Source organism: Durio zibethinus, chromosome 14 (assembly GCF_047325235.1).
Source record: "Durio zibethinus cultivar Kanyao isolate XHJ-2024 chromosome 14, ASM4732523v1, whole genome shotgun sequence".
NCBI classification, from domain to species: Eukaryota; Viridiplantae; Streptophyta; class Magnoliopsida; order Malvales; family Malvaceae; genus Durio; species Durio zibethinus.
In genome coordinates this window covers 24,153,041-24,167,487 of record NC_143175.1, presented here as the reverse complement: position 1 = coordinate 24,167,487, position 14,447 = coordinate 24,153,041, and the positions used below count along the sequence as shown (strand labels likewise).

General features: G+C 33.6%; 1 protein-coding gene and 1 pseudogene across 2 annotated transcripts; one reads left to right on the top strand and one right to left on the bottom strand.

Moving 5' to 3' along the window:
- Positions 1-2,476: 2,476 nt before the first annotated feature.
- On the bottom strand, positions 2,477-4,738 carry LOC111293910 (heavy metal-associated isoprenylated plant protein 5-like). The gene is made up of 5 exons (XM_022886964.2): positions 4,487-4,738; positions 4,218-4,371; positions 3,704-3,948; positions 3,415-3,493; positions 2,477-3,314 (listed from the first exon to the last, which is right to left on the bottom strand). The coding sequence occupies exons 1-5, from the start codon at positions 4,493-4,495 to the stop codon at positions 2,788-2,790; spliced, it is 1,014 nt and encodes a 337-aa protein (XP_022742699.2). The 5' UTR covers positions 4,496-4,738; the 3' UTR covers positions 2,477-2,787.
- A 3,531-nt stretch (positions 4,739-8,269) lies between these two features.
- LOC111295143 (histidine--tRNA ligase, chloroplastic/mitochondrial-like) lies at positions 8,270-13,067 on the top strand (annotated as a pseudogene). The gene is made up of 11 exons (XR_016327826.1): positions 8,270-8,690; positions 8,769-8,863; positions 9,268-9,355; positions 9,512-9,635; positions 10,053-10,145; positions 10,323-10,397; positions 10,624-10,741; positions 11,385-11,527; positions 12,114-12,242; positions 12,565-12,728; positions 12,838-13,067. The product of XR_016327826.1 is annotated as a histidine--tRNA ligase, chloroplastic/mitochondrial-like (transcript).
- The last annotated feature ends 1,380 nt before the right edge of the window (positions 13,068-14,447 follow it).

Sequence of the window (14,447 nt, the reverse complement as noted above, 5' to 3'; positions counted from 1 at the left end):
GGTAAATGGGTGGTCAGCTTTTTTTTGTTTTTTTATTTGAGATTATTAATTTTGAAATTTGATTATTAAAATTAAGGATTTAATATTTTATTAACATATTATACAATTATTGATTATGGTCATGATGTTTTAATTCTAAAAAATTAAATTAAATTATATTCAAATTATCTTTAATTTCAATTATTTGAAATTGTTATATAAGTTATTCATGTTTTGATTTTTAATTATTTATTTTTAAAAATAAATTGATTTAATTTCATATATTTTAAATTATTTGAAATATTTGATTTGATTAATTCATATACAATTTAAGTTCGATAAATTTAGATCATTAATTTTATATAATCAAATTAAATTAGATAGAGTTCGAATTCAAACCAATAAAAAAAAAAGTATATCAACTTTATGAGATTAACTAAAATATACGGTGGTGCAAGGATTAAAAATTTGTCGAGAAAAAGTTGATTGTCGTGAAGAACATAATAAAGAAATCTGTGTAAAGTTAGGTACCTTTGCGAATGAAACCCTGACCTCATCTCTGCTAATCCTACCAGAAATAATATTTGCCATGATTTGTATGGCTTCTTTGAAGCTGAAACTCTCCGTATCTTAGACTAATGAGCCATGACGCACATGCTTACGTAGGTTCCACTAGGGACGATGGCCTCGAGTTTGGTTTCAACGTCCCAATGGGGCCTAACGGTCCATCGTCGATGTAAATCGTAATCGACGCCAGCAAGAAAGCACGTCTCTTACCCTAATACACATTTATATGTATATAAGCCAATGAATATTCCTTCACAACGTTAAGTACAGTGACTGATGGCTACGTTAATGGTTTTTGGGTTTTTCCATGCAAATGAAGTCTTTTCCAAGTCAATTATCAATTATATTAGAGTCAAGAATTTCAAGGAAATTTGGGTTTTTGGACGTATTATCATGAAATGGAATAAATTTGACTTTGGTGCTTGGAAAAGGAGAGATATTATTGTGATATATTTCTGCGTAATACACTTGGAACTTATTGCAAAGTTAAATGCAGATTGGGAATCAAGTAACTGTTCAGTTTGTGACATGTATGCTTGGTGAGAGGAGTCGTTCTCACCAGTCTTTGGAAGTGACAGGCCCTGGAAATGTACAAAAATTTGGAAGCAGTAAGGGAAGCTTCCTGGAAGGGTCCTCGGCTAGAATTTGCCTCATTTGATTGATTTCTACTGCCACTATCGCTGAATCACATGCATACGGATTTACAGTACTTACGAAATGGAAAATATTTGTCATTCCAAGTTTCCATCACCCTTTTATCACCAAAGGAAAAGTATTTGCATAAGCCTTCATCTAAATTCTAACTTATAAAATATCACTCTTTAAATATGATTAGATATGTCAATTAGATTATATCTCCAACACTTTCGTATTGTTCTGATTTAATGATCTTCTAAATGATTTTGTTATCCCATTTTCAACAAAAACAAAAAACAGTTCAAAACATCTACATAACTATACGTCACCGTTTGTGTATAATCTAATCGAATATAGAATCCAAAAATCAGTCTTTTTTGGTCCTTTTAAGTTCCCGTTGCAGCTTGGCAAAGGAAAGGTAGGAAGGAGAGTTTACTTTTTCAGCCATTATTATAACACTAAATCTTATATAATCATGAAAGTCTCATCGATGGCCTCTTAAAGGCCTCTTTCAAGGGTTAGCTTTCGGCCTTTAAATTGCATGCTTCCATGCCCACCTTCCTCACTAGCTTGCAAAAGTGTCAACTAAAACCCATTTTCATTGTCAAATGATAGTTCCATTGGATGAATCCAGATGCCCTTTTTTATCCCCAACGATTTTTATTAGAAGAAGATTCATGAAAGATATTTTAATTAATCGAGGACCACAAACCATTCAATCTTTGCCCTTACCAATGAAAACCCAACAACTAATTAATAAAATCAAATTCCCCATAGATTTTATGAATTTTCAACTCTTTTTGTTGTTTCTAATTTCATTACTTCAATAAACAAAAAAAAAAATCAATTTCATGAATAAATTTTACTTCATTTTTGTTGAAAACAACAATGTTTTGTTTTACTATCATAGATTTTTACTAAAGAAAAGATTTTTTTTTTCGAAATCAAAGTTCAGTTTTACGAAAAACATTTAAAAATTTTAAATGTATGTAAAAGAATTCCTTTTAAATTTATTGGATAAAAAATAAAATTAAATAAATACTGAAACCAGTCAAGAAAACTCCATTCGTCAGCAGCATTTCCCAATCACAAACGTCAAAACCAAAGCATAAAATAAATAAAAAAAGTGCAAATCTAATGACCATTCCCCATTTGGCCAAAGGAAAAATCACCAGTCCCCACTAATAAACCACTAACAAACGAGACAAAATTTCTTAGAATATTCAAGCAAATCAGCAAATGCACACGTTGCATCCCGGTTGCCACGCACCAATTTTTCTTAATTTATCAAAGATAAAATAAAACATTTCAGATTTCATATTTTTATATTTACGAAATTTTAACACAAATTTTTATTAATAATAAATTTAGAAATGGAACGAGCAAAGGAAACAAAACAACCAATGAGTACAACAAACCCGGCTCGGCCGGTTCATCCCTTAAACTTCTAACCTATTCGATGATCGATAATTCCAAAATTCTAGTATTTCCAATTAAATTACTTTTCTCTCCCTAGAAAATTCTGTTATTTACATTTGTCCTTTTTCCCCCTAAATCTTGATTTGTTTTTCATCAACCACCGTTGATTTCCATCATCCCTTCTTCTCACATGACCGAGCACGCGTTCGGATTCTCATCACTGAACATCTGCGGGGCGTGAAGGTGATGCCGCGGGTCCATCATGTACGCTTGATTCACATACCCAGGATGCATATACCCCTGGTTCATATTCATGTATCCCTGATTAACGTATCCGTACTCGTGCGGATGATTCTGATATCCCTCAACCGCGTAACTCGTACTACCGTACACGTGTCCATCAGGCCAATACATTGGCTGTGGCTGATACGCGTATCCATGATACTCCATCTTGTTCACCTCTACCTTCGCTTCACCACCTTCCTTCTTCTCGCCACCGGCAGCAGCTTCTTTTCCTTTCTCTTTATTGTCACCGCCGGCCTCTTTCTTTTCTCCGCCGTCCTTTTTCTCAACGGCGTCGTCTTTCTTAGGGGGAACCACTTCGACGCTTCGTTTCAACTTCTCCTTGAGATAAGGAACGAGGTCTTTCACGTCCATTGTGCCTTTTACGGTTACTAAATCTTTAGCTCCATCAACGTTCACCGATTGAACTCCTGTTAATGTTATAATTAAAATAAAATCATATCAGATTATCAATTAATTAAACAAATTTAATTTAATCTTATTCAAATTAATCATAATTGATTAACTTACCATCGGCTTTCAAGATGATTTTCCTAATTTTGTGAATGCAACCGTCGCAATGTGTTCTAATCTTCAAAACCACCGTACTCTGTAACCAAACAAAATTAATCACAATTAATTATGCAGAACTCAAACCAATAAAAACTTAATCAAACCAAACTCCTTGTTTTTATCGTTAATTAATTGAACACGTCACCAGACTTAAATTTCCGATAAGAACAACTCAACCGGCCCAGATTCTTCCCATGTCTAACATGCGCACCGCGCACGTTAACCAGATTTTTTAACGTAAATTTACCTCTTTAGGTGGCTTTTTATCTTCTTTCTTCTCTTCAGGTTTCTTCTCAGCGTCTGGTTTTTTATCACCACCAGCGGCAGCGGCAGCGGCGGCGGCTGGGGCAGCATCTTTCTTAGGCTGAGGAGAAATAAGGTCAACTTTCTTCTTGGTTTTTTCAGCCAATCTATCTCTGACTATGGCAGGGTTAAATTTGCCAATCACCGTCAGTTTGTTGGCTCCACAATCCGCCTGCACATCTTCCACACCTTCAACCAAAAACAACAACATCCGTGTTAGGTAAATTTTCAGTTAGGTTTCCACTTACGCCAATGTTTAGAAGTAACATGTACTTTCAGTTTTATTTATCTAATTAAGGTTGAAAACATTACATCGAAGCCCAATCCTTATCCAATTCCCCGTATATCACGGGGAAATTTGACGAACAATTCAAAAGGACCAACCAAACCGCTTTTTCTAATTGACAAATTCCAATCCTTAATTGGGATTATTTAATCAATTAACTAAAGTTAAATACCTTCGTAATGCTTAATCGAGCGTTTGATCTTCTTGGCACAACCTTCACAATGCATATCAATCTTGTAGACGGCGGCGACCTTGCCGTCATCTTTCTTACCGCCGGCATCGGCGGCGGGTTTCTTCTCGGCTTCAGGTTTTGTTCCTTCCTTTTGCTGGGAAAAAAAAAAAAAACAGAACAATTTAAGCTAAAAGGAAAAACGGAAAATCTTCGAAGAATTGAAAGGAAAAGACCAGAGAGAATGTCTAAGAAAACAGCTAGTAACTAACCTCACCCATTGGTTGACGGAATTGTATGGATTTTGTTTTCTTTTGGTTGGGAATTTGAGAGGGCTAGTGAAGAGCTGTTTGAAGAGCAGGAGGGGAGGCAAAGAGGATGAATAAATAGGGAAAAGATGCGGTTTATGCCTATGTTTGGTGATGGTCTATGTTATGTATGTAGGTGGATGATGATGATGATGATGGTGATGACGACTTTGATGCTGGGCTAGGTGGGTTTATATTTTATTTTGCCGTCGTATTGAATGATGGTTGTGGAGAAACGACGGATTTCAAAACCAATCTAAAACCACGTTTTGACCGGATCGTGACAGTAGATGAAATGACTTTACTACCCCTTTAATATAGTATTTAATTTATTGTGTTTGGGAAATTTTGGTATTTTATTATGAGTTCCATTTTTGAGATCTCGCGTCGCGAGGAACGTTCTACTAGGTCCGTAATTAAAGTGAACCCACAGTAAGTAAGAGCAGGTTTTAGGGCACAGTGATTGTCAATTAATTTTTTAATTTTATTAACTAACCCAAAGAGTGTTTTGTTTGACCTAATTATGTACTCTAGAAGACTTAAATTGGAGTAAGTAATGATTATCTTTTATAAAACCTGCAATAGTTTGTTAGATACTTTTTCATTTTTATATTTAAAAATGAAAATTTTAAACTTATAAAGCTGTGATTTATCTTTTAATTTTGGTAATTATTTTAAATTTTAATTAATTCAAAATTGAATTGAGCCATATATTTTATAATGAGAGATAAATTCTTTTAAGTTTATTTTTTTATTTATAAAATTTAATATCAAGACTTTACTTAAGAGAAATTGAATTTATTATCACTTGAATCAATAGATATTGATAAAATTTATTCATTATTACATGATACATATATATATTATTTTTAAAACTTAATTTTGTATTTTCAAAAATTTAAAAACATTTTAAATTCATCAATTTAACTATTAACAATAAAATTTCAATAAAATATGTTACGTCAAATACATATAGATATTCAAGAGACATCAATTTTAAATTATAAATCAAACTGGTTCAATTATTTTATTATGTATGCATTCACAAGATATTAAAGTATTAAATTTTTAAATGTTTTAATACGGATTGATAAAATTGATGAATTAATTTAAAATATTTTAAAATTATTGCATATTAAATTTTTAAAATTTAAAAATTATAAATAAAAATAAAATATTACACTAATTTTAATTTTTTATGCAATATTTACTTCATTTAATGAGTTTGTGCTTAAGCCTTAAGATGCAAATTAATATCTTTCATGGTTTCTATATAGCTTTGTATATTTTTTATTAAATATAATAATTTAAAATAAGATATGATAATATGATATAAAAGTGAGATAAATAAAATTATGAATGTGATATAATTTAAAATTTTAACAAAAATTATGTATTAATTTAATAAAATTAACAAATATATTTTATATTTTTATATTAAAATAAATTATTATATATAATTTTCATATAAAATATAATATAAATATATAAATTATTAATATTTTACATAATATAAATTTACAAATTATTATTTTTCTACTTTTCGAGCTTTTTCACGAGAAATCATGATTATTGAACTTGATTAATTTGCAATTAATTAGTTGCATTCGTTGGAGTTTAGGATGGTTAGGCGAGCGCGGCTAGGAAATAGGGCCTACAATCGACCAGAAGGGAGGGGAAGGCTTTAGGTCTTTACGTAGGTAGAGAACACTATCTGATCCAAACTCAGATTATTAACTTTAATGTTTATGAAAGCAAACTCTTGACCCAAAATATATATATATATATATTTATATATGAAAGGGTTAAATCCTCGTCAACTTTACGTAACAAAACCGCCTTCTTGTTAAACATCAACATCATCATAATGGCCCTTGCAAGATGGCTAGCTAGTTCATAACAAACTGATCAAAGCTTCGGATTCTGCGACCATGCACACAATTTTCAAAACCGCTGACTTCAAACGTTAAACATTTTGTCTAATGAGGCAGAAACTCATGCATTTATCTGCTCACAAGTTTATTTCGTGTGCAATCAACCCTATAAATTATAAAGGCCAAAATCAAAGAGTTTTAGAATGCTGAAATTCGGAGGCTAAAAAGGAAGGAAGGAAATGAGGCTGTGAAACTCTGATCACAAATGGAAAAGATAGACAAATTTTCTTACTTTGAACAAGGATGCTTAAAAAATCAGTGACGTAACAAACCAACGGCGAGAAACTGGGGAAGGCTTAAGGTCTTTATTGGGGGAGGGATGCGAAAGAGAGACGTTGGGACTTGGGACTTCAATTTTTAAATGCGACATTAACAATTCAACATCCCTTCAGTGCTCTCTCATTGTTATCCCCGTGGCCATGGGGACCTTGTGGCAGGCAGTGGCAGGCCCGCCAATGGCAGGCAGTTATAATTATGATCTTTTAATTTAGACGAAAAGCCAAGAATAGGGGTCCCGCCCAATATGCCTTGATCATTCATTCCATGGTGGAACTTGTCATAACCAAAAAGCACAGCAAGAAACTTCCTCAGAAATATCCTCCTGCTGCAGGAAACTCCTTTGGAGAGTACATGTAGTGGAGAAAAGATAAACATGCGGTGTCTCGAGTTTCATCACGATGACTAAGGGAATCATTCGGTATTGGTATCGTTATGTGTTTTGTATTTTATATATTTTGAAATTTTATTTTATTTTTATTTTTTGTGTTATTTTTAATTTGTTGATTTGAAATATATATTTGGATAGAATATTTTTATTTTAAAAATATAAAAACAAAAACATAAAAGAGAAATTAGTTAAAGTTTTTGAATTGTAGATGAGAGAGGTTTGAACCTAGCCGAAAGCAAAACCTTTGAACTGTAACAGTACTGGAGCGAGAGTGAACATTACCCATGTGGTAACAATGCTGAAATTGTTTTAAAAATTTTGAAAACATCAATATTTGTTTGTAATAAATTCTAAAACTTTTAAAAATTTTGTTTTCATTTTTCAAAAAAAAAAAAAAAAAAAAACAACCTCTCTAATATATTTTTATTTCCAAATTTTAAAGAGCCTAAAAATAAAAACAAAAAATGAATATGTTACCAAATAACCCCTAAAATATTGGATTATTTAATTGAAAAACAATGAAACAAAAATTTTTTTTAAACAAAAAGAAGTTTAATAATGTGAAATATTGTTAAATGGACAGGGATTTCAAGCTCTTTAAGGAAGTTGAGTTACCTATAAATGCCTGCATTGAACATCCATGCACCCATATGTAAAATAAAATCAGAACAAAAGCCTACTAACACATTCAATTCAAAATTTCCTACTATTATATTATTTAGATTACTCTAAATTATTGCAACTCACTTGAGATTTATTTGACTGTATTTGAATTTATCATATTAATTACAACCCATCAAAAGGTAACGCACATTCAATGTTTCCAATTTCCAAGAGCCAAATTTCAAATTTTGAAAGAGTTAAAGCCCAAATCAAGCCCACATTTCAAATCTATGATTTTGGGGCCTTGATATTAGAGATTCTACAACCCATACCAACCCAACTCTGATCCCAACAACGACAAAAAACAAAAATTGCTAACGAGTGCTAAGCGTAATTTATTTTTCAATATATTAAAATTCATAACATTAACTATCAATTAGAGTATTTAATACAAAAAAAATAATATTTTAATTAACTTAAATAATTGATCGAAAAGTAAAAAAAACTCAATCTTCTGTATTGTTTGGGCCAAGAAAAGCCCAATGTTTTAAAAATCCATACGAGCACAGACTCATAAAGATACCATGATACGTGCAGCAGAGCAGCTTAGTAACGGTAAAATCTTTTGCCGCAAATGCCTCCGCTTCTTTCGGCACTGAATCCGCGCCTCAGTTTTTCGCTAAAACCTTTTGTTCCTTTTCTCTCGGTCCTCTCTCGCGCCAAAAAATTCCCAATCTTGAGGCAATCAATCTCCGCGAAACCTAGAACCTTCTCTTCCTTCGCTTTGGGGCAGTTGTCCGCAATCGACAATGGCAGCAGGAGCGGCGGAAAGACCGGTGCCCTATCTCCATCTCCGCTGGCTGAGGAGGTTCAGAGAATCGATGTGAATCCACCTAAACGGACTCGCGACTTCCCTTCTGAAGATACGCGACTCCGTAATTGGTTCTTTAACCATTTCAGAGAAGTTAGTTTTAATTTTTGGGTGAAGTGTTTGCTCCGTGATTTTACTTTATTTCACTTTAGATTTTTTCTGTTATGGAAGATTTCGCGGTTGTTTGGATTCGAAGAGGTTGATTATCCAGTGCTAGAATCAGAGGCTTTGTTTATTAGGAGGCAGGGGAGGAGATTGGAGATTAGGTTTGCCCCCTTTTTGTATTACATTGTATCTAATTACGGAACATATTTGATTTGATTAGTAGTTTAATTCAAGAAATTAGATGAGGCGAAAGATAAGGTTCTAATGTATTATATCTGACAACAAATATTCTACCTTGTTTCATAAAATAGCTAAATTTGTTTGAGCAGAGGACGCTTATAATTACTTGCGGAAATAGGATGATTATTTTGTTCACTATAGCCACTTGCACTGTAAAAGTAACTAAGTAAGAATGTGAAACTGTAACATTTGACAGCAGGAGTGCAAAAGTTTTAAGAGTATGCACTATGTGAATGCTTGATGTTTGCCCGTGTTTTGTTTACATTTTACACTTTTTTAGATTAAGTTTTCAATGACTGTTGCAATATGTCGTTTCTATATGCAGTTGTATTGTTTTGAAGATTGGAGAAGTCGCATTGAGGCCTGAGCTCATGCCTTCTTTAGGCAAGGCTGCTGATACAGCAAGGGTACAGAGAATGTTGATTCCATATAATTTATCTACTCATTTAAAAAAAAAAAAAAAGCTTCTTGCTTTTGCTTCAAAGATATGATATTTTGTCAGTATTTTTGTATCCAGGTGCAGATGCCAGAATTTGATCCCAATGTTTTTTCTTTTTGGTTCTGAATATCTTTGCCCTCCCATTGAAGTGGTTTGCTGTTGGTCAGTGTTGGAGGTATGAGAGAATGACAAGGGGATGCTGCCGCAAGCACTAGCAAAGGAATATGGATATTCTTGGTGTACCTGAAGTTACTGTATGTGCTGCCAACTTGATATGCTTTATGAACTACTAAGCTTTTGTAGATGCTATTTTTTGTTACCAATTGGTTGGATCATGGCCTTTCATTGCTGTTATTATAGTTTATAACCTCTGTACAACATCAGTTGCCACGTCCTAATTGTTCTATAAACTTGGACGTTATTTTACTCAGTCCCTTGCTCACATGTGCTTACCTGCTACAAAAGTGCAGAAACAGCTCTTTACTTTTTATTTAGTGAATTTTAAGTTGCTCCACAGATGAGCTCAAACCAGACAGTTGATTGTTGATCTGAACAAGTGGATCTAAATTTTTTAATATGTATCTGGTTTACATGGTGCACGTGTATGATTCTGTTGGGAGATTCCTTCATTCATTTTCTAGTTATCAAGATTACCATTTTTTGCTTTGTAGGCTGAGGCAGAACTTATTTCTTCCATTGTCAATTTCTTCAAAAGAATTGGAATCACGGAATCAGATGTTGGCTTTAGGGTTTCAAGGGGAAAGGTGTGCTCTTGCATGAGGTCTTTCATGACTTTCTTGAATACATTCATTGTTACAGTTGCAAAAGCAATATTCTATTGGCACTTTCTTCCATGCAGTATGTTTTACTTTCTATGAAAGTGCAAAATGTACACACTGTTATTATATCTTGTGAGATTGCAATTCATATCTACTTCACAGGTCTTGCAAGAAGTATTTAGATGCTACTCAGTACCTGAAAATTTGTTTGGCGAGGTTTGCATCATTATAGACAAGGTTAGTTGATTAAAGTTTAGTATTTATGATTTCTATAGTACTGAGTTTTATTCTCTTAGTCATGTACTAGCTTTCTGAAACTGTTAACACAATTTGGTCTTTGGGTTATATTTTTTTGTTTAAACTTGAAAGGAAAATTGCAATGGCTGGATGTACTTATTCTCCTTTTATTCTTTATTTGCACACTTGTTAATTGATTAATTTAGTTTTGTTGTTCTTGAAATAGATTGAAAAGATTCTTGTAGATGAGATTAAGAGGGAGTTGAATGCTACCGGGTTATTGGAAGAGGCTATTGAGGAACTATTGCAAGTCCTTTCCATGAAGTCATTGACAAAGTTGGAAGGTTTGTTTTTCCACAAGTTATTTTATATTATTTTCTTTCGTCAAAGGAAAAGTTAGGTGCCTCCTCTCTTCCATCCAAAGGGAAGAAAAGGAAAGAAAGAAAGGGTAGGGTAAAAAGTCAACTAGTCACAGGCTACCCTAGATGAAGGCAGTTTAAACAAATGTCATTTCCAGCTTTCAGCTTTTTCTCCACCTCATATCTGGTTGGATTATCGGCTAAAGGGTCTAGTAGACCTTTTATATGTATCACTCATGAACTTACTTTGACGAAATCTGTTCTTGGGGGGTTGGGCTACCTTCAGTGTTTCTAATTTTGAAAAAGATTTGGATAACCAATAGGACAAAATGTAAAAAAGTATCACCATCTCAAACAAAGAGAGAAAAAGAATAATGGCTGCCCAATGTTCAGTTTTCTTGAGATTGTAGCAGATATTTGAAATTAAATCATGCCTTCAGATTCCCTCAAACAAGTTTCTATGTCCATGTTAAAAGCTTCAAATGGGAATCTGACTGTAAATCATTCAGCTTTTCTTGAGATATGTGATAACCATTTGTGGATAATTTACTGTAAATAGTTGTGTTTTCCATAAGAAGATAATAGCTTTAATCTTAGTTGTGTGTGCCATATTCTTTTCTAAATGTAGAGATACTTGGAGATGCTGGGGATGCTATTGCTGACTTGAAACAAATGTTCTCACTTGCTGAGAAGTTTGGTTACTCCTAGTGAATTCAGTTTGATGCATCAGTTGTTCGTGGTCTTGCCTACTACACTGGTATTGTTTTTGAGGTTAGATTTATGATATAGTTTTTCCTCCATTGATACAGACTGTGGGCACTTGCACATGAAACTGAATTTAAAAGGACCATTCATGTTTAGTTCTCCTGTGCCTATTTGTGTGGGTCTGATGAAACTTTTTCTATGGCAATATGTTCTTACTGCTAATAAACTACATTGGTTTGACTTTTATGGAGGTTAGGCCGGTAGCATATTTCTCTAAGGGCATGACATCTTCTGACACATTGGAGATTTTGATGGAATATGAGTAGACATGTAATTGTTCTTTATAATTGGCAGTGTAAATATGAACTATAACGTTATGATCATAGGGCTGCACCCTGCCCTTGAAAGAAATTATATCCAAACTTCACTGCTTCCATCAATAGCATTAGGTCTGCCTATGAGTATATGAGATGTTCATTTGCCAGTGGCCTGTGTTGTGGGGCATAAGCACAGAAAGACTCTTGTGGTATTACTCTGAAAAATCATTTAGTTATTTGGTGAAAATTGTCTATGCTTGTTACTGACTTTAATATAGATTTCTCTGTTTTCTTTCCACCTTTTGAACTTTCAGTATGATGAAAATTTTTCTCAGGGTTTTGATAGAGATGGAAAGATGAGAGCTATTTGTGGTGGTGGGCAATATGATCGATTACTTTCTACTTTTGGTGGGGATGGTGTTCCAGCTTGTGGCTTTGCGTTTGGTGATGCTGTTATTGTTGAAGTCAGTTAAATCCTGGAAATAATAATTCTATTCTTGATTATTTTCTTGTGCACTCATAATTAAGTCGTATGCAAACAGATTGATAGGTTAAATATCAGTCAATTATGGATCATTATGTTATGATAGGTCATGTTATTCATGTGTTATTTTGCTAACATATTCCAGCCACTCTCATTTCCTCATTTGACAACTTTATTCTCTTTACTGTCTATGGTTAATTTGCTTTGATATTTCTTTAATTTATACTCATTTGGCCTTTCGGATATCATTCTATCATGTGCATGCGGCTCTTGGGGCATGTATGGGGATTGTGGTTCAAAAGTTGCTCAAGGAAAAGGGACTCCTACCGGAAGTTAGCCTTGAAGTAGACAACAATGTTTGTGCTCTGATTCATGATCTTCAAGGATTAGCTGCTATAGTTGCTATTAAACTCACTGAGAAAGGCCACAGTGTTGACTTAGTCTTGGAGATTAAACCACTTAAATGGTACTAATGCCAGTGATGTCCTTTAAGATACTAAACCTCAACTTCTTGATCGATTTCTTTCATGTTTTGACTTTTGAGTAATCATTATTTTGATTTCGTTCTCTTTTAGGGTGTTCAAACAAGCTGCACGGACAAATGCACAAAGATTAATATCGGTAGGAAATATTGAGTGGCACAAGGGGAATGGTTTGTGTAAAAATCCTTTCTTCTGGTGAAGAATATGAGATTAAACTGGATGAACTAGAGTGAAAAGTATGGCTTATGTTGCATTACTTTTTATGATGCTTATGCTTAATGGACATGTCTCATTTTTGTCAATTCAATTATTTTTCTCCTCTATGTGCTCGAGTGCTGTGTGTATTTTAAGATATTAATAAAATCTGTTTATTTAGAAATGGTGAAATTAGGGGCTTTGACTAGATCTATAAAAATAAACTTTAGGAAGCACAGATTTTGAGTTTAGACAAAATACATCTTGACATAGCTTCCTGCTAGTATATGTTACACGGTTACAAGGTTAGTTATGTCTATCTTTAGGCATATATACAATTTTCCCATGTGTGATGCATTAATTTTATCATCTAGTTGATCTAATATTTACTTATATTAACTTATAAGCAGCATTCCATGGATATATTCCTAGAAGGGTGAAATTTAAAACTTGACATGGTGCTGTTACAGTTACCTTGTGCTGCAGACTGCATTAAGAATGGTAATGGTGGCTGGAATGTAAATGGCTATTGGCTTTGTGAGCTGCACTTATGGATCCGGAACGGTGTCTGGGATATCTATGCTGTGAGAGAAAGAGAAGAAAGTGACCAAATGTACGATGTGCGATTATCTTCCTTACGGGGAAGAATGCATATATGAGATGAAGGTTTTTAAAGATAGATACTCTCTTACATCATTATTGAGTTGGTATTGGAGATATTGTTGCTTGGAATTTAAGTTAATTTAGTTGGTTGCCTAGAGAAAAATGGTGGATCGGTAACTCATTTCACAACAGATAATATCTTTGCTCTTCTTCATGAAGAGATTGGCTGGGCCGATTGACCAACAATGCTCTTGATATTGATATGCTTTGAAAGTGCTTGGAAGTTCATTTCTGTCCTACCTATGTTGTGGAGAAATTTAGACGATATATAAAGAGTATATTAGGGAATGTGGATTAAAACAAGGAAATGGGAGGTTGTAGTTTCAGAATCCAGGGTGAATAATGCAGGAAGAGGATTCACTTGGGATACGAAGACAAATTTACATCCCCTAAGACTAGCTCTCGCAGCAAGATCCATGTGCTCCACCGTGGTTCGATCCTTCCATCCACTGGCCACATTAATCACTTGAATCCGCCAAACATCCACAGTCCCTGTAAATATTATATATCATTGAACATTGGTCAAGTAAATTATGGTATCTGCATAGCCAAATGTGATTTTTAAACCCAACTTAGTGTTCTCTAAAAGAAATGGAACAGTCCCTCAAAGAAAATCCTAGCAATCGACAGATTAATTATATTTGTTTGATTTAATACTAAGCCACGACTCATCAAATTCAATGGTCTAATACACAATATATGAACAAACACTATATAAAGTACTTAATCCAGATTCAATTTTACAATAATACAATTGAGCAGGAATCATGATTTTTAAGGACCATTTTTCCAATGTCGGGTGGCAGCTTGTAGTAATTGAATTGATAGAACAGTTGCCAAACAAA